The sequence below is a fragment of the Antedon mediterranea genome, chromosome 6 (assembly GCF_964355755.1).
Source record: "Antedon mediterranea chromosome 6, ecAntMedi1.1, whole genome shotgun sequence".
Classification (NCBI taxonomy): Eukaryota; Metazoa; Echinodermata; class Crinoidea; order Comatulida; family Antedonidae; genus Antedon; species Antedon mediterranea.
This window is the reverse complement of record NC_092675.1, coordinates 3,480,603-3,501,285: the sequence shown is the minus strand read 5'-3', so window position 1 is coordinate 3,501,285 and position 20,683 is coordinate 3,480,603. Positions and strand designations below refer to the sequence as shown.

Here is a 20,683-nt window from a genome sequence, read left to right as displayed (position 1 = left end):
ATTTATTTGAGTATGGGTGCGTCCCTACTCCCGTTATATTGGTAACATGGTATTCATTCATGAATATTCATTAGAACGGTGACTTCTATAATTAAGATCGATTAAGTCACTAACAATACTTATTATACTCTTCACTATTGTACTATTGGCCAACATTAGTTTACGTCACAGGTGCTTAAGTGGACTTAGTCTTCCAGCCATTGCATAATAATTATTCCATATAATTCGAAAAGTTCCAATAACTGGAATACTGTATAAAACATCATTTTTATTTTTTATATCGACGGTATGGCGGGATTTCGAAATTGGATATGCTACCCAGCCCTGTTAATTCTTCTGGAGTATCCTATCAAAGGTAAGAAAACTGTTGTCTGAGCCTGTTCATTGATTTCTTATATAGTAGCCTGAGCATTCTTTTAACGTATAAATTACCTGCTGCAAAACAAATACTGACTGTTCACGAAGAGAACTGGAATTCCTTGACAATTTCGCTATTAGTTGAGTAGGCCGTATTATAGTATGCATAGACCAGGTCCCGAAGCTTCGAAGCTACTGGGCCTATGTGAAGGTGGAGGGTTTTGACATTGGTGTAAGATTCTCTAACAAAAGAAATGACGGAATTATCATCAACTTCTACTTATAATGCTAAACTCTTTTTACGATAAGTGTTAAACATAAAGAAATTACTGTACATCCAAACAATGGCGATGTTCCGATTTCTTTTCGATAGACCTACGTATGTATTGACATTTAATATAGCCTATAACATTCACTTATATCAACGTTGCTAGGATAATTTTACTGTATTGGTATTTAGCAGAGGGGAAGTGTGAATTTTCCTGTAAATAGATTGTTGAATAGCATATGTAGCAATTGAGACTTTTGTGTAAACAAACAGAATAATAGACGCTTTTAACATACATATCTATGGTTACGGCAGATGTTTAGAAACAATGTTTTGAATAATTGAAATGTTTATAGAAAGTAATACAGTCAAGTAGTGGCTAGGGAAGTAATGTGTACTATGTACTTAGTATTCTTAACACGGACTTTTACTCATTGACTTTCAAAGTGAAAAATGTCAATAATAATATAATTATATAACAATGATCTTATATCTTTTTTTCTAGTTACGTATTCAGTTTTTATTTGACATTAATTATACATTATTATTATTTTAAATCCACGGAACTCAAATCAATAAAAAGTGCGTCGAAACATAACCATAATAATATTAATAAATAATACATAAGAGTGATTACATAAAAAATAGTTTCATTACAATCTCTCACAACGCATCCCTCCCAGAAATTACCCCTCCCAGGACACACCCTTCTGAGAAACACCTCTAACAGAACACACCCCTTTCGAAAACCCACCCCACTCTAATCCCCACATGTCATCGGAAAGTTTCGACATTTGAGTTTCTTGTTTATTTTGTTGATACGTGCATGGTAGAATGCTGCAATATTTAATCATTAAAAACACCATCACCAGATACATCTTCTTTCCACTTTTGTTTTGGTGACGTGTACATGAGGAGCCTAGGCAACGTTTTTAACATCTGATCTGATTCAACTCTGAAATACCGTAATGCTTAAAGATGTATTGTCCCCCAAAAACATGAAAAATTAAGATTAATTAAATCAGACTTTGAATATGTTATTTTGTAGTTTTAATAAAGTTAATCACTTCCGTAGAAAAAAAAACGAAAAAAATAATGTTTAACTTATAAAATGACATTTAAACAAAAACTCATTGGCTGGCAGCCAATTTGACAATTTTTTGCTTCAAATTACAGTTTTTTCAGGTAAATATTTTTTTTTGGGATTCAATTTTTGGTCAAAGTGGATAACTATTATGTTACATTAAAATGGCATAGGCCTATTTTCTACAAACATTTTGTTAAGAATTAAATTATTTTTTCATCTTTAAAAATACCATCACCAGATACGTCTTCTTTCCACGTTTGTTTTGATGTACACAGAGGAGCCTAGGCAACGTTTTTAACATCTGATCTTCCATTGATTGAACTCTGGATAAATACCATAATGCCTAATTTTAACACAATTATTTGTGATGGAAATGTTTTTCTTTAATTAAATCGATAGATAATATCCGTTCTATAGTGATCTTTAGAACTAACTCATTCGTTTGTTATTCTTTCCCATTCCATACGTTTTGTTTGCGTTAGATTGATTATTTCCTAATTAATATTGACAGAAGAAAGTATGAAAAAAAGTAATTCGATTCTAATGGTCAAACGAGATCTCGATATTTAAGAAATGTGATTTCTAAATGTTTCAAATAGAATATTTTCTAATAAAATATTTATTTAAAATACAGTACTTCTTATTTTTTTAATTTATTTTAGATTATAAAGGACCCAAATGGAATTAAGCTACTACTGTTTTGGGGCTATCCTCCTGGGAAATCTATTCTGCAATTTCTTTCATATTGACGTTCATGTACCCTAATTTAAACATTAAAGATGTATTGACCCCTGAAAAAATAATTCTTACAAATTTTTGTTTAATATTCCATTTTAATGTAACTTAACGTTATCCACTTTAACCAAAAATTGGATCTAAAAAAATGTCATTTAAAGCAAAAAATTGTCAAATTGGCTGCCAGCCAATGGATTTTTGGTTGAATTTACCCATTTATGTTGTCATTTTACAAGTGAAACATTATTTTTTTTGTTTTTTTTTCTATGGAAATGATTAACTTTATTAAAACTACAAAACAAGATATTCAAAGTCTGATTTAATTAATCTTCATTTTTCATTTTTTGGGGGACAATACATTTTTAAATATGTTATAGGCCTACCTGTTTCAGAGGTCACTTTGTCAAATCAATTTGAAGAATGGTATAAACCGAATTGTTGTTTGTATCCCTATGACTACTCTTTAATATAACTTCGATTATTTAAGCGGTAGCATAATCATACATACAAAGAGAGTTACAAAGGGAACAATCAGTAAGCCGAGGTGATTGATATAATTTTAATTGCTCTGAATATGTTGATGATTTTTGAACCCCTGATTGTATACTACAGCAATTCAGAGACGTTGACTCTCATGAAATCGGATACGGCACACTGATTAACGTGTAGACAAGAAATTACGGTGGTTTAGGCCTACTGTATTTGTATCTAATTGCCATGGCAGTAACGCAATACTCGTTTCTTCTCGTTTTTAGAGACGTTGACTCTTAAATGAAATTCGGATACGGCAAACTAGTTAACGTATAGACAAAAAATCGTGGTAGTTTACTGTTTGTATTTCATTGCCATGGCAGTAACGCAATACTCGTTTCTTCTCGTTTTTAGAGACGTTTACTCTTAAATGAAATTTTGATACGGCAAACTACTTAACGTGTGGACAAAAAATCGCGGTAGTTTACTGTTTGTATTTCATTGCCATGGCAGTAACGCAATACTCGTTTCTTCTCGTTTTTAGAGACGTTTACTCTTAAATGAAATTTTGATACGGCAAACTAGTTAACGTGTAGACTAAAAATCGCGGTAGTTTACTGTTTGTATTTAATTGCCATGGCAGTAACGCAATACTCGTTTCGTCTCGTTTATTTATTCGACCAGCAGCTATAACATCGACACCATGCCAACATATAATATACAAAATAAAATTGAAAACTGTTGAGCAGGGGCAGCTTATGCAAAATTTGCTGTAACTCAGAATAAATGAGTGAACGAAAACGAGACACGTGACTTCCAAAATTAGGGGGAGGAGGGGTGGGGGAGTTGGGTTGAGCGGTGAATGTTACAATATTCTGTCTCTAAACAATTGAAGTATCTTTGAAATAGTATTCTGTCTGTATTCTGTAGTTTTTTAGTCAGCATTTTATAAGAAGAGTGAAATAGGAAGGCATATGTTTAGTTAAGCCTACGTACATATTTTGATTAATAAATCAGATTAATAATATCCTTATCAATACTTTCTGTCTTGAAATAATAATATTTTATTTACAATTACATTAATCCAGTATTATTTATGGCATTACTAAATTTTTTTTAATAAATTTCTTTATTATGTTGGGCCACATTTTATACCTAATATTTTTTTACCAAGGACCACAAAACGGCATCATAGCTAACTAGTACCAATATTTTAGATTTATCAAAACTTCATTCTGTTCAGTGTGTTTAGGATCAAAGGAAGAGGTACAGTTACTACAAGATATGATGACAAACTACAGCTCAATAATACGCCCTGTAGATCACCCTACAGATACGGTCACCGTGATATTAGGGACGGCTCTACAGCAAATCATCGACATGGTAAGATTTATCATCGACAAACAATCAAATCATGTCCATAGTTTGATCAAAACGACACACACGCCTTACATTTTGAAAATGCATACATTTTTATAATACCAGAAAAGCCACCGAATAATTTCAGATAAGCAACTCCAGATAAAGAGACGAGCATATTTTCAGAATTCGACTCAGATGTATTCGATAAATTAATTTTTGTCTATCACATTCATGAAATAATTATTTATTTGGGTGTATGTCACGTGAGTGTATGTACACACTTAGACTTGCTCCAACTCATTATTTATTTATTTTTTTTCATGTTATTCCACACGTCGTCGTTTTGATTTTTGTCTGTATCCAAACTCAAGTAATACACGTATGAAATGCCATATGTGCAAAAATATTTATCTTTTTACCAATATTAAGACAAAACTCGGTCTGGAGCCCCAACTAGTACACATTATATGATCTACTTATTTCCTTGAGACAATGTAATCTTGTAACTACATTTTCATCTTTTATAGGATGAAAGGAACCAAGTAATTTCATTAAATGTTTGGATTCGGATGGTAAGTTATCTTGATTGTTTGCATTTACTGTTCTCGTAGTTGTAGTGTTACAAAAAACGTTCATCCGCCCACAAAACTAACTAATTACATCTACAAATACATCATAGTAAGGCAGTTTTCTTCGAAAAATCGAAAGAACAATCAATTTTCTAGAGGAAAGAACTATATATTATGAATAGTAGTGTTTGTAAGTGATTGAATATCCGGGCTTATTTCACCATACTGCTTTACGTAACACTGAGGTCATAAATGAATGTTGTTTCAATGGTTTATTTTTATAAGCTCGGTCTACACTATCAAACTTAATGTGACAAAAAGAATGTGATATGCCCATGTATGGACACAATGATGTAATATTCCTACTAAACATGGGCATATCACTACCATATTTGCGCACATCACACTTTTTTGTCGAACTAGTTGATAGTGTATAGACAGAATTTATTTAAAATTTATACCCGGAGCTCCCCTTTAAGACGTTGGGGACCCACTTTCAGAATGTTTCCACCAGTAACAAACATAATTTCAATGTCTTATCCCAACAGCAATGGACAGACGTTAACTTCTACTGGAATGAATCCGAGTATGGTGGTAGTGACGTGTTGATCTTGCCCCCGGATACAGTTTGGAGGCCAGACATTCTTTTATACACAAAGTAATTACTTATAACCACCACAATATTGTCATTATTCTTAATCCCAGTTTGGAAGATGTTGTTTGCAAACTTGAGCAAACTGTTCATTTATCTCAATAAACGTTTTCCAGTTGATAGACTCCAGAAAAGTTTTCAAATGTATACTGCGCTAGCAAACTGTAGTTCCAAACTCGAGCAAACTCAGAATTTACAAACACAAATTTGGTAAAGTTTGCTAGTGCAGACTAGGCTTTAATCTGATCATGGATTAATGAATATTAATATTGATTAATCCATGGATGATCTTATTAGTATTTCCGTCGTGGTTGACCTCACAATTTTTATAATTCATTTCAGACGATCAAAAGTTAAAGTGTTATTTTTGTTGATTAATTAACTTTGTAGCTTTCACATTTCCTCCTGTATTGAAACCAATTAGTCCTTTACAACATTGCTACATTTTGGTTATAATGCCTGGTCATAATATGTAGGCCTATAATCTTAAAAAACTGTCCTTCAATTACAATATTCTTTAGTGATTTATCTACTACTTTGAACAATCTACTGTGAATCGATCGGCACAATATTATCGATTAGGTCAATGTCAGGTCAGAGTTCAATTGTAATGTTTTGGTTAATGTACAGACAATGGTTTATGTCAACAATGGCAGTTAAAACACAACTATTATTATTCATTTTATACTACTGTAGCCTAGCCATCAGTCTTTGATGTACAGACTCAGTCGTTTCAATTGACTCCAAATACACTTTAGGCCTACTTACATCATTATTCCCATTGTCAAAAACTATATCACATCATACTCAGAGCTTGACAACATTGCATTTCTTTCCATTTTTAATCTTTCGTTGTCTCATTTTATCCACTTTCTCATGGATTTATTCATTAATCCCTGTCTGAAGCAATGAAATCTTGTTTACGCCCATCATTCCATTTTCTTTACAGCGTTGACTCAGATTTTAATGGTATGATGGAAACAAGTGTTTCTGTATTCTCAAACGGTGTTGTAGCTTGGAATACTCCTGCAATCTACAAGAGCACTTGTAAAATTGACGTGTCATATTTTCCATTTGATGAGCAAAGATGTCATTTAAAATTCGGATCATGGGCGTATCATGGGCTTCAACTAGATATAATCAACCGAACAGACAGCGGGGACATCTCGTCATATATTGATAACGGTGAATGGGATCTTATAGGCATGCCTGTACGAAGAAACGTTGCTTATTACAATTGTTGTCCGGAACCTTTTCCAACACTAGAGTTTACGATCATCATCAGACGTAGGCCATTGTTCTACATGTTCAACTTGTTGATTCCGTGCATGCTTATAAGCCTTCTGACGTTACTTGACTTCTATTTGCCTGCTGATGCGGGTGAAAAAGTTACACTGGCTATCACTATTCTTCTGGCTTTAACTGTATTCCTGCTCTTGGTAGCTGAGACGATGCCGCCAACATCTGAAACTGTTCCACTTATAGGTAATTGTCTTTACTTCTGAATACTGCCATTATTGTTTTTTTCAAACTTTCTTATGATAATTATAGATAATTACAAATATAAGGGATGTAGAGGAAAGTCTTTTGTTTCTGCTTCACTTATTCACTGAAAATTAGCATATACAGCAGTGTAATCCAGGAGCTTCACACAAACACGTCTTACTCCTGTCGCACTCCTGTCGCAGCATGAACTCGAACCAGCTCCTATCAACTAAGACACTATTAAAAAAATTTAAATATGCAAATTATAGGCCTACATAAAAAAAATACATAAAATATAATGAAAAGAGTTTAACATATTATTATACTAATCACTTTCAACAATAAGATTAAAATTCTGTTTTTCTTTGAAATATTACTTTAGGTCAGTACTTTGCCGCTTGTATTATTCTGGTGTCCATGTCAACAGTCATGACAGTGTACGTTTTACATATACACTTCCGGTTGCCAGGTACTCGCCCGGTACCTCGCTGGATGCGAGTCTGGATAATAGGTCGATTGGGACGTTTACTTTGTTTAAAAAAGGACTTCAAGTTAGTCTCAGAAACTGACGGGCCCAGCGTAGAAAGTATAGTTGTTGAAAATAACTTTATAAACAAGCAAACCCAACAAGAAATGACCGAACATACCATGAAAATCGATAATAATCAGACTTCACTTCCTTGCAAAGGATTTGAAAGTTCTCTGGAAAGCATTGTTCACGAATTAAAACATATAAGAGACATTAATGATCACAAAGATAAAGAAGAGGATGTATTGGCGGAATGGAAGATCTTAGCAATGGTTGTTGATAGATTATTTCTTTGGATATTTTTAATATGTGCGATTTCTTGTACCACTGGCATTTTATTGCAAAATAAGCCATATACGGACTCTCTGTAGAACAGTGAAGTGTACTTTTTAGAATTTGGTTTCCAAACTAGAGACGCAGCACATGGACGTACTCGCAACGTAAATGATTTGACCAATCACAAACGTTAGATTATTTAAACTGTCGCTTATCATTGGTCAACTCGCTTGCTTTGCGTCTACGTGCTTGTGTTTTTGCGTCTAGTGGGAACCAATCATTAGGAAGATGTGGTGCATTATCAAACATCCACAGGCCAACACAATTCAGGGATATTTTTATATGAAATTACATTTCCATTTTGTATTCTTGATATAATAGCACTGAAGCTTGGTTCCCACTAGGACGCAACGCAAGGACGTAACGCAACGCATAGTGATTTGACCAATCACAAGCAATGGATTATTCGAACAGTCGCGTGTGATTGGTCAACAGTCGCGTGTGATTGGGAACCAGGCTTTATAGCCTCATCTCGTTGATCGAATGAGGTCACTTAAGATTAATAATGAAAAATAAGTTAATTAATGATGTTGTACGTACTTAAATTATTTCTGACGTTCAGGTTTTGTTAATATTTTCGTAACGAGTTGTAATCTAGTGTGAAGACGAAGTTAATCAACTTTTGATTGAAATATTTAGTCGGTTGTCTAATGTAAATAACTTTTAATCAAGTTTTATGATTGAATATTAATTGACGGATTGGTTTCGATATTCTAAGCATTAGGCCTAGGCCTACATCAATACTTCATTACAAGTGTTACCATTATGATAGAATGGGTACATGAAGATAATTAAATATCACCTATAATATGAATAGAATAACCACAAAGATGTTGTATTGTAGTAGAGCTATTAAAATCACAAAAATTTATGATTGATTAATAATTATAATGTGAAGTTATTAAATGTAGGCCTATAGTTATTTTATTAAAAAAGTTTTCATTATTTATTTAGCCCTATTCTGAAGATTACACAAGTCAAACATTTAAGCATAAACAAAACACACACAAAATAGTACAAAGAAGGGAAATTCGCATAACCATATTTTAAACATTTTTATTGCCAAAACAAAAACAAGCATATATTAATATCATTAATAAAATTAATCATAATTCTAAACTAAATGCTACTATACAGTTCCTACACTATATTTCCCAGTTTAAACGTTCACATTGAAATGTTGCCCTAAGCTGACAATGTTCTATGACTTGTTTCAACTGGCTAAACACAACACACATTTATTTCGTAGTCCTGAAATAATAAGGTTTAATTTGGGCGCTTGTATAAAGATCTGAGCATTAAGCGTGGTTCCCACTAGAGACGCAACGCAAGGACGTAACGCAACGCAAATGAATTGACCAATCACAAGCGATGGCTTATTCGCTTGTGATTGCTAACTGTCTATAACTTCGCTTGTCATTGGTTAAAACGCTTGCGTTGCGTTGGCGTCCTTGCGTTACGTTCTAGAGTGGGAACCAAGCTTATAGCGTGGTTCCCACTAGAACGCAACGCAGCGACGTATTGACGCAAAGTGCTGTACTGCGTAATCACAAGTGGGAAGCGACGACGCAATAGTGCTGCAAATATCATAGGTTTGATTTCACGCAGGCGGGGGGGCAAACACAATGATTGGTGGGGCATTTTCTTACGTTGCGTAGATTGCGTTACGTTGCGTCGCTAGTGAGAACCAAGCTTTACAAGGAATCAGTCATTAATTTGTAAAGAATTATTATTGCTGAGACATTTAAACCTGGAACAAAACATACTAACAACAGCCGATCGATTATAATACACATATCAACCCAAATCCGCTGAACAGCCGATAACTTGTCACGTGTCTTCAACTTTCTACCAATCAGCTTCAGGTATCGACCAATACGCAAAATGTTTGCTCCAACGTGAACGTCATTTTCCTCATCGATTACATCATTCGGTACATTATTCTGATTGGCCGGTTCCATATCAAGATGATTGAGAAGAGAGTTACCAATGACTTCATAGATCATGTCGTCATCGGTAACCGTGTCTAACTCATCATGTTCGTCAGACTGTTCGTTGATGTTTTCAATGGTATCGTTAGGGTTGTATTCGTGGCGGTAGTTATTAAGGCACATTACCTTCGCTAGTTTGTCCAGAATAAGGTAGCGTGACCAGGCTGGAGGTAACTTGTTTGGAGCATGCAGAGACAGACGGATTATGATAACAGACATCGCGGTTTCTAGTGACATTACGATGATAAAGCACGCGAAGAGTTTACCTAATAAAAATAATATATGAACTGTAAATGGTGGTAACATTTGCATTATTTTTATACAATAATAATGAGATTAATAGGCCTATATATCATACTTTGTTACAACGCAAGACTGTGTATCCGCTGTTATTGTCCTTATCTTCATTAAATCTAACTTATTTCTTTAATAAAGTGTTTATTATATAAAGACATTTGGACAACAAATTACTGGACATGCTCGGATTTGCATAGGTTAATGTCATAGTGTAGTAAATATCAAAAGCACTACGGCCATTTACACAAGAAACAATATATTTACCTAGAAATGAAACAGAGAGTGACGTCGGTGGAAGAAACGTCGCCCCAAGGAGCAGAAAGAACACAAGCGATAGCATAATGGTGATGTTGAGGCCAACCTTTTCACCAGACTGCGGTGGTAAAAAGAACACAATGAGTGACATCCATCCCACGAAAATGGTGGGATATAGGAGATTTAGCATGTAGAACAATGACTTTCGTCGTAAGTGTAGGTAGAACGTGATGTCAGAGAACGGTTCAGGACAGCATCCATACTTCACCAGATGCTCTTCACTATGCATGTCCAGTAATGTCCATTGGCCATTAGGAGAAGCGTGTTCATGGTCACCATCTTTTAAAAAAGAAATAAAAAAGATATTATATAGTAGTACATTATATTTGTGCTGACGACCGCTCTTGTGTATGTGATCATCCTTTAGTGATTGTTCATGTAAAGTTTTTTTCAGTGGAATTTATCCATGAATCGAATCTGCTGATTTATGCGCATGTGTATTAATGTTTCCTTTTCTGGGGGACACGCAGAAAATGCGCAAGCAGTCATTCATGTGAATAGCATTTTATAATAATAAAAAAACAGGTTTATTGATATATTTAACATCTTTATACATGATTACACAATCAGGTAAAAGAAAACCTGTTTTGCATTGTGGTCTTGTCTAATGGTTCCCGGTAATTGAGAAATTGTAAGTCAAGAATAACCAATTACTGATGTAATTTGAATAATAACAATAACATTATTAACTGGGTTTTTACATACCGCTGATTTTTTTCATTCTAACAGCATTGGCCAAGTATACCCATGGTCCAAACTTTAAAGTACAATACTGATGGTCAAATGGAAAGTATGTGATGTCCATTTTACATGAACTTTTAAAAATAGCAGGAGCAGGCCAGTAAACTAGTCCATCACTTCTAACGATAGCGTACGTTGAAGATACTCCATTGCCTGGTGTTCCGTCCACGTCAGCACTGCAAAAAAAGGGGGAAAATAAGACATCTAAGCCCAGTCTACACTAGCAAACCTTATCGAACACTTGAAACTCTGAGTTTGCTCCGTGAATTATGTCAATCAATCAATCATTCAATCAGGCTTATATAGCGCCGGTATTCATAACAATAATCTTCAAAGGCGCTTGACAAAGTTAAAGATGAAAAAATAATTATTAACACATTTTTTTGTTGAGTATGTCATTTTAATGTAACATAATAGTTATCCACTTTGACTAAAAATTGGATCGAAAGAAAATGTATTTACCTGAAAAAATGTAGTTTATAGCAAAAAATGGTCAAATTGGCTGCCAGCTAATGTGTTTTTGGTTGAATTTAACCATTTATTTTGTTCTTTTATAAGTGAAACATTATTTTTTTCTGTTTTTTTTTATTAAGTGAATAACGTTATTAAAACTACAAAATATATTCAAAGTCTGATTTAATTATTCTTCATTTTTCATGTTTTTAAGGGACAATACATCTTTAAACAGGAAATGATTTTGTTTACAAGTGGGTTTTTGGTCGTATTTTGAAGGTGTTGACTCTGATGTCTTTATGTCTGTTGGTAGTGTCTGTCTAGGCTAGTTTATATTACTGGAGGTTGTCATTTTTGTCCTACCTGGAGGATCACAATGACTGCAAAGTATGCAGAGACTGTTATTTGATTCATTGAGTACACAAAGCTAGAAAGCAGTTTGTCAAGAAAGTGCACGGCCTAACCTTTTTAAGTTGTGAATAATACATTCATAGACGACACTATACCTGTTATAAAGAACGGTATCGGGAAGCCATATCGTATTAGCTGGTATGTTGACGACAGATAAGTTGTCATACTCAGATGGATCCCATGTCAAAAACTCATCAAACCATTTCTAAGACGAGATTCAAAATTGCAAGTGTATATAGCCAATGTTCAAGTGTATACAACCAATGTTCAAGTGTATATAGCCAATGTTCAGGGAATGTATAGCCAATGTTCAGGGAATGTATAACAAGGTCCAGGGTCCGGTTGAGTTTATTATGTAAATGTATTTGAAAAGATGTACAGTTCACTATCTCTTCACTAGGTGGGGAAAATCCTATTTTCCGTTTTGTATTAATTTTTGTTGTATATATGGAATATATATCCTGAAATAAAGTGATCAATTTACATTCAATTCAATATTGATACAAGTTGATTTTAAATGTAAAAATACATTGGTCATCAGATTCTCGTACGGATGCTATAGACACAATAAAAAACCGTCCGTTGACTCATCCGATTCTTAACTTGTCACTAGATATTGTATAACTGACGATCGCAAGTTAGTCAGATAGCGACATCTGCAGAATCGTGTGGCTGACGACAATATTTCTCCCACATGGGTTACTGTTAATATATTCTGTCTCTAGACATGACACTATTAAGAATCAGCTGCGTTGATTAATGTATTTTTCAATAATTGAATATTTATAATGTAATTGAAACAGCATGAGTTTATGATTTAAAAATAAATACTTACCTGTTCAAGCGACCAAGCTGTCGTCAATATTTGATTTTTTTCGTCCTATAAAGCAAAATTAGCAAATAAAAAGTCAGAAGTGTAAAATTAGTAGGTGGGGATGGCTATCATACAGCATGGAAACCGCCAACAAGTATCACAAAACCAAAACACCTTCAGAAGCGGTGGACATTGTAGTTATTGGAGGCAACAGCAATGGACAAGATAAAATTGAGGGAAGTATGTTGATTAGTTATACCGAAGGCGGAGTAAGTAAGTGGTAAGCAATTAAGTATAGCTTCAATTTTTTTTTTCCAATTCAAAGTAACATTTATTTTCTTCAAAATAAAACAGTCAACCAAATGGTGTAAAGAAAGGTAATATGATTGAAAAAGGCATGATCAAAAAAGCAAAAAGCTTGTGACAGACATGCCTAAACAAAGATTAGATAAAAACAACACGGAAAAAGAAAATAAATAAATAAATAAATAAATTAAAAAAATAAATAAATAACAATATTAACAATTTACATAACATGGGTTAAACTAAATAAGTAAAATAACAAAAAAAAAAAAAACAATTTTGGTATAAATAAAGAATTGGTTCGTCTTCTTCTTGTTACTCATCATTAAAATTATTATCATAAAATGTAATATAATAAAAATTAATACTTGGATGTGATATATCTTTTAAGTTTAAATGAAAAGCTTTTCTTAGATACAGCAACTTTAATATTTGAAGGTAGTTTATTCCATAGTTTAGGTCCACTAAATCTTATGTTATATTGAAATGAAGTTTTTTTTATGAAGAGGGATATGCATATCCTGTACAATTCGAGTTCTATAATTGTGAAAAGATGCGTTTGGTTGGAATAAATTTGTAAATTGAGGTGGGTTTAGGGAGTTAATCGATGAGTAGAGAAAAGTACACTGTTGATGATAGTTAAGATCTTTCAACTTTAAAAGGTTTAGGGAGGAAAATGAGGGATCTGAGTGAGCTAGTGGTGGTGCACCTGATATTATTCGAACTACTTTCTTCTGTTTGATAAATAATCTGCTAGTGTTGGACTCATACGTGTTGCACCAAACTACATTGCAATAGTTTAAATATGGTAAAATAAGAGTACAATACAAGGTATGAAGAATGTTTTTGGGAAGAAAGAAAGACAGTCTAAAAATGATACCAGTATTTTTGGTTCCCACTAGAGACGTAACGCAAGGACGTAATGCAACGTAAACGATTTGATTAATTACAAGCGATGGATTATTCGAACAGTGGCTTGTCATTGGTCAACTCGTCTTCGTTGCGCGTACGTCCTTGCGTTGCGTCTCTAGTGGGAACTACGCTTAAGTGTGGGAACTCAGCTCATACTATTTAGCCAAGTAACGATCTGAACTAAAATATTTAGACTTTAATGTAATGAGAGCAAAATATGTTTTGATTTTGTTATCTTTCTGTATTCATACTACTCTTCTACCATATTAGCGAGACGTGACTCACAATATTAAGTATCATTGATAGTTCCATATGATAGTCAATGATAACAAGCGATGATTCGTTGTACACGGGTCGCACATATGAACTATAACGTTTCATCAAATTAACAATCAAACGATGTTCCGTTCCTTCTGACTCCATCATAGCATTCAGTCCAAAAACAGTAACTAAAAAAAAGAATTTTACTTTACTCTAGGTTTGACTAAGTGTATAATACTGATGTTCGAGTAAAAAACAGTTATCATATCTCTGAAGCCAGATATAAGAGTCAGTGTGTCCTATTACTCAAGATTGGTTCTCACTAACGACGCACGTAACGCAATCTACGCAACGTAAGCAAATGCCCTTCTAATAATTGTGGTTGCCCCCAACTGCGTTAAATCGAACCTACGACGTTTTCAGCACTATAGTGTTACATTTTACAAACATCGCTACGGGAAAATCAAATCAGTTTGTATCAGGAGACAGTATTACCATGGGATGTAGGTTTCTGTTGAAGACACGATACCACAGGCTGTTTGTCGCTATATGATATAGTTACAGTATGTACGTGCATGGCTGAATTCAGCAAACAAAAAGTTATAAGTTGACTTACCACACATATGTAATATTAATGAGTTGACAAGTATACGCCGCTCCATGATATTATAACCGCACCAAATGGAGTGATGTCCGAGTAGAAAAGAAAATAACTTCAAAGTCTCTAATCTTTATTTCAACCAAACCAGACTCATATCGTTCATTAAGTCTTCGGAAAATGAATACAGACGATGATATCGATTTTTAACATTTAATTTGAGGTAATAATTTTTCAATTTACCTCTAATCGTAACGAGTTAATTTACGTGAAAATGAATTAATAAAAGGCCCTTGACATTAATTGACAACTTAAATTACCGACCATGGTTTAGAGCGCCGTACCCAATGTTTGGGTCACGAAAAAATGAATGGCTCGCGAAATTGTTTCCGATACTGAAACTTTTTATCAATTATACACTGATATATGTGAAATGTTCTCAGTTTTGTAGAATCTACAACACTGATTACATTTTACATATACAGATTTTCCCTATGTTGACGTGCGTCGAGTCCGTAGCGTACAAACAATTGGGGAATCGACGACGGGATGGACGCTTTTGACGCATAGTTTGTTGTTAATATACAAGTGGGGATCAATCCCCGGTGACGTGGATTTAATTAACTACCAACTGGTTCTACGACGCTATTTTTCTGTAGTTTGTAAAGGAGTGTGTAACTTAACTGAAAAACTGCGAACTGTAATGTACCGGTGGTGGGAACTTTTACAATGAACAATTTAGAATAATACTATAGAAAGAACAATATAAACAGGTCCATCCCAAATTACACTCATATCGATGTTGTTCAGGCCTTTATGGTTCGGGAGAACCCCTTGACGTTAGCATTGAACGCAAATGTGTTTACCGGCGGAAAAAGTAGCTGGCTACGATCGTTTACCCAATTGCGAGCGCGATATTATTACAGTGTCATTTCCGGCCAACTAGAGGTGCCATTTATCATAATTTTTACGTGCGAGAGTACCATTTCCAGCCAGGGGTGTCATTTAACAAAATTCGCTTTGCCACAGGCCCCACCATGGGTAATTTGTGACTGCGGGTGGCAAAATGCCTATGGCGTCCCATTAATAGAGATTACTATAACGATGATGATTATGTATGCATCATGACTATGTATTAATATGACGCTAGAAAGGTTAGGTGTTTCTGTAAGATCAAATACGCAATGTTGGGTCGCGAAAATTCACAAAATAGGATCATGGTGTCGCGGTAAAAAAAAAGGTTGCGGAACGCTGGTTTAGAGTGTGGTAAATGACATTTTAAAGAAAATGTTACTGTAATAAGCGAAATGAGTTTATTGTTGGTATTATTTGGTTCTAACTTTACTCACACAACTTTCAATAAACTATCGGGTAAATGCCAGGCCGCTACACAGTATGGCTTATGAAAGGACCTCTGAGACGACGGATACTACGATATCATGTCACTTGTTCAATTTATCACTGAATTGAATTGGATAATCTTAGCCCATCAGGAGCAATGGTCATTTCAGTTTGATGAAGCTAATGTTGTAAATGTCACCATTGTAATATGTTTATTCATTGTAATGAATATAAGTTTATATTATGTTTCAACATTGATAAAAATATCGCAATATTAACCGTCGTTATTTATAAACATAAGCCTAAGACGACAATTAAACAATAATTGTATATACAAATTCTCTTATAAACATAACAACTTATTTTTCTAATTGAACTGTTAAACTTCAATTTATGATTTTAAATTGCAATAAAAATGATTCGTATCGTATTCGTAAACATGCTTTATAAATAAAATATCTTGGTGCATGCTATACCAATTATCTTATTTATTTTGTAATTATTAATAAAACAAGCTTTCTGGTGCTATATCAGGATTTTGACAAGGACATGTCCTAAATACCATGCTTCAGTTTCATAATAATTGACGTTCTATAATATTGTTGACTATTCAACGAGTATGAAATAGGTTCCTTTATGCAGATACTCATGCGTTTGCTTGATCTGACAGCCAGCAACATCCAAATAGAAACCATGACACGCCTCTAGTTTCAAGCATTGTAGCGCGCATCGTAAATACCCAACATCCATAGAAATTCTTGAATGGTTGTGAAAACGATACAGTCCACGAGTTTTTCTTACTCCTAAAAAAATAAAATAATAACAATAGAGATACAATAGTAATAATAATAGTAATAGTATAGTTTGATAATATGATGATGTACCTCGTTCACAAATGTATCCCACTGTTTGTCCGTTGATAAGCCTTGTACTTGTCTTGATATCGCGTATTGCACGCTCGCTGATACTAATAGCAACACCACACTGCTGGCCTTTCCCAAAAATAGGAGCAGTAGAGGATGATCTGTGATCCAACCACTGTATGGAGCCATCAAAGACCTCTCCTGTTTCCCACTTCCAGTTTTCGTTCACCTTTTTGTTTAGACCTGCTTCACGAGATAACCCGATTGCGTAATTTTCAGTCGGATGGTTTATATTGACATACTCAATGACTGCATCCAATTCATCGGTACTGGTGAGGCAGGCCAGATAACCACCAGATGTCTCACAATTAACCTTGACATCTAGCCAAGTTTGTTGATCGTTCCCGTATAGAATATTGACAGTGTATTCAGACCACATGTACTGGAAATGTGAACCTTACCAAATTAAAAGACAATTATATTAAGTTAAATAGATTAAATGTAAAGAAAAAACAAAAGTAATTTTGTGTTCATGTCGTCATGATCATTCTGATTGTTGACGTCATTATCACAGACATCACCATACTCATTGTTGTAATTAAACAGCAGCAATTAATGTCTTCATCCACCCCATTCCATGTAAGATGAGGGCGTATCAATTTGATCTCTGGTGCGCGTGCGTACAACTTAAGGACTAGTGCTGTTCCGCCGTACCACGTCGAGAATGTTAAAGAGTCGCTATCCAATCGAGTTCGAACAATGCCATGAAAGCCCCAGTGGTCTAATGGTTAGGACATCTGCATATCAAGCAGGCGGTCCGAGTTCGAGTCTCGGTTGGGGCGACTTTTTCTCATTCTCACAGATTTCCTCATCTTTATCGTTTCAAATTAATTAATTAAATTTCAGTATATCACCGGGCGGTTTAGAATTAATGTTCTGTGCCTAATATGTTTATATATATATATATATATATATATGGAGAAACATTTTGGTTAATAATTACTTTCAATTTATCGTACATAAAAAATGAATTGATTTTCAAACACTGTGTATACAATAGCATAAAAATTACTCTATACAAATACAAAAGGCACACTGTCAAAAACACTTGGAGAACATTTATGACATGGAGTATTCTCGAAATCAAACTTGAAACTGACAAGCAAGCTATTGTTGTTTTATTTAATTGATTGATTTGATTGATATGAACAAAATGTTAGCGTAAATTTAATTGAAGTAAGTTAACTGTTCAATATTGCGTAAATTAAGTAGACACTAATTGAAAGGTACTAATTATTATATTAAATAAGTCTACATTGTCATTAAAGGTTTGTACTTTAGATTTGATATGTGAATACAAAGAAAAACGAAACATAATTTAAAAGTGAAACAAGAAACAACAGAGGGCATGCTATTTAATATCTATGTTCATGTTGAAGTTAAGATAACTCGAGATTTCAATCAACCTTTCTAACGTCAGCAATACATCGATTTTCCTGAAAATCAATAGGTATGTACATAGAGCTATTTGCTAAAGAAATTCAGAAAGACAATCTGAAAATTGTTTACCATTATAGTGTAAACAAACATACATACAAACATGCATACAAATAGTCATACAAAACTAACCTGCCTGCCAATATATAAATATAATTATGCATTTCAACAGGTTTAATAAAATGAGAATGGAAATAGTAGTAATATTAATACCGAGCTACGTACCACGACGTTCACAAATATATCCTTGTGTTTCTGTTCGTCCATACCAATATCTAAGACTAATGGCTGTTTGAATATCCTTCAGTGTACGATCGCTGATACTGATTCTAACTCCACACTGAAAGAAAGTAGCTGTATTTGGTTCGTCAGCAGTATTGCCTGTGTATACATGCCATGGTATGGATCCATTAAAAGCCTCTCCTGTTTCCCACTTCCAATTTGCAAACATGTGTTTATCGAGACTTGCTTCGCGAGATAACCCGATTGCGTAATTTCCAGTCGGATGGTTCATATTCACGTACTCAATGACTGCATCCACTTCATCGGTACTGGTAAGGCAGGCCAGATAACCACCACCAGTCTCACAATTAATCTTGACTTCCAACCAAGTTTGTCGATCGTTCTCCAGCAGATGGACAGTGTACTCTGATAACTTATATTGAAATTTCGAAATACCTTAATGTACACAAATTATAGAACGTTACAGAATGCAGTGGAGTGACCAACATAACAACATGACTTGACATTTTTACGGAAGTTAAAAATAACCATCAAGATATCTAGATAATAAACATGCCATCTACATGCTTTAGAATGATGAGATTACGTGATCATAAGCCGTACCAAGTCGACATACTGCAGAAGAGTACCGAATCATGTAGGCCTAATCGTTTTTTATTTTTGTTAAGAAGAATTACCAGATTCATCAACCCTTCAGAAGAGTTAAAAGCCTATACAATCAGATTACAAGCTTGTCATGTCTGCTGCATCTTTCAGAAGACATTTGTTAGATGGCAAGATGTTTTTTATCTGATTATCTATTTTAAGCTTCAATTGAATACTCTTGGTTTGAGAACTAGAACACCCCAGATAACCTATCTATACGGTATCACATGGCATTACTGACTATGTTTCACATGTGGTGCTTGTAACTATAAGTTAAGGTTGAGATTAAGTTAGGCTTACACATGTGTTTCACAATATGTTAAGCATTGTGACACTGTATACACAATTGTAATAATAATTTCCTGGATTTATATAGCGCTTAATGTTTTATTTATTTACGCAAAGTTGTGTCCAGACTCTAGATTACGCCACATGACAAATTGCGTGATAGAATGTCACATGTATCAGTGAAAATGTAACGCAATTTATAGACAAATAAAATAAAAATACAATTGTACTGTAGTCAAATTGAAAATTGGAAGCCGGCTAGGACCATGGATCTATAAATTATATATCCATGCTTAAACTAATCAGATATTTAAGGTAAACCAAAATTATGTTATTCCTATCCGTTTGGCAAAATTCACCGTATAAATGATTTCGTTAAAATTCAAACAATTACAAATCATCATGATTATAAATAATCATTTAAATAAATAATGATAATTTAAAAAGAATAAATCTTTCAAATTTACTTTTCAAGTTACTGGTAGCTATGTAATGCTAATGATTTGGTTTAGTAGTTTTAAGTTTAGTTTTAGTATAAATTTATGCCTACAAGATTAAAATTAAAAAACAAATAATGTTTCCACACGTTTGATGAACAATTTAGTGTTTTGAAATAAAGGCAATGGATATTTGTTGATTTTTTTGAAAATAATTTGTGAAAACAACTTACAATATACTCGGTGCATTCCAATAGACAACATACACATTATCGTCCGTATGCCTAACATTGTATCAGAAGTTTGACGTCGACCACCTATCTCGACATCTTACATCAAAATGGCGGAGAAATTCAATTCGAACGAATTACAGTCAAAGCAATTGTCTATTATTACGTACAAATCAAATTAAAAAAATTATT

General features: G+C 33.9%; 2 protein-coding genes across 2 annotated transcripts; one reads left to right on the top strand and one right to left on the bottom strand.

Annotated features, from left to right (window-relative positions):
- Positions 1–245: 245 nt before the first annotated feature.
- Positions 246–8,741, top strand: LOC140051446 (neuronal acetylcholine receptor subunit alpha-10-like). The gene is made up of 6 exons (XM_072096666.1): positions 246–355; positions 4,162–4,301; positions 4,808–4,852; positions 5,398–5,507; positions 6,451–6,986; positions 7,369–8,741. Exons 1-6 carry the CDS (start codon positions 289–291, stop codon positions 7,884–7,886), a joined length of 1,416 nt encoding a protein of 471 aa, XP_071952767.1. The 5' UTR covers positions 246–288; the 3' UTR covers positions 7,887–8,741.
- Positions 8,742–9,410: 669 nt separating this feature from the next.
- LOC140051838 (uncharacterized) lies at positions 9,411–20,531 on the bottom strand. Its single transcript, XM_072097159.1, has 10 exons — positions 20,495–20,531; positions 18,874–19,326; positions 17,173–17,607; positions 16,957–17,091; positions 14,374–14,537; positions 12,895–12,939; positions 12,155–12,264; positions 11,160–11,371; positions 10,404–10,733; positions 9,411–10,108 (listed from the first exon to the last, which is right to left on the bottom strand). Exons 1-10 carry the CDS (start codon positions 20,529–20,531, stop codon positions 9,546–9,548), a joined length of 2,484 nt encoding a protein of 827 aa, XP_071953260.1. The 3' UTR covers positions 9,411–9,545.
- Between the last annotated feature and the right edge of the window lie 152 nt (positions 20,532–20,683).

Bases quoted from the DNA above. Each gene is read 5' to 3' on its own strand.
- LOC140051446 (XM_072096666.1), top strand. From the start codon at position 289: ATGGCGGGATTTCGAAATTGGATATGCTACCCAGCCCTGTTAATTCTT. The intron at 356-4,161 runs GTAAGAAAACTG...CATTCTGTTCAG, and splicing joins TCTGGAGTATCCTATCAAAG to TGTGTTTAGGATCAAAGGAA. The intron at 4,853-5,397 runs GTAAGTTATCTT...TTATCCCAACAG, and splicing joins TAAATGTTTGGATTCGGATG to CAATGGACAGACGTTAACTT.
- LOC140051838 (XM_072097159.1), bottom strand. From the start codon at position 20,531: ATGTGTATGTTGTCTATTGGAATGCACCGAGTATATT. The intron at 19,327-20,494 runs GTAAGTTGTTTT...GTGTACATTAAG, and splicing joins TGGAATGCACCGAGTATATT to GTATTTCGAAATTTCAATAT. The intron at 17,608-18,873 runs GTACGTAGCTCG...TAATTTGGTAAG, and splicing joins ATATATTTGTGAACGTCGTG to GTTCACATTTCCAGTACATG.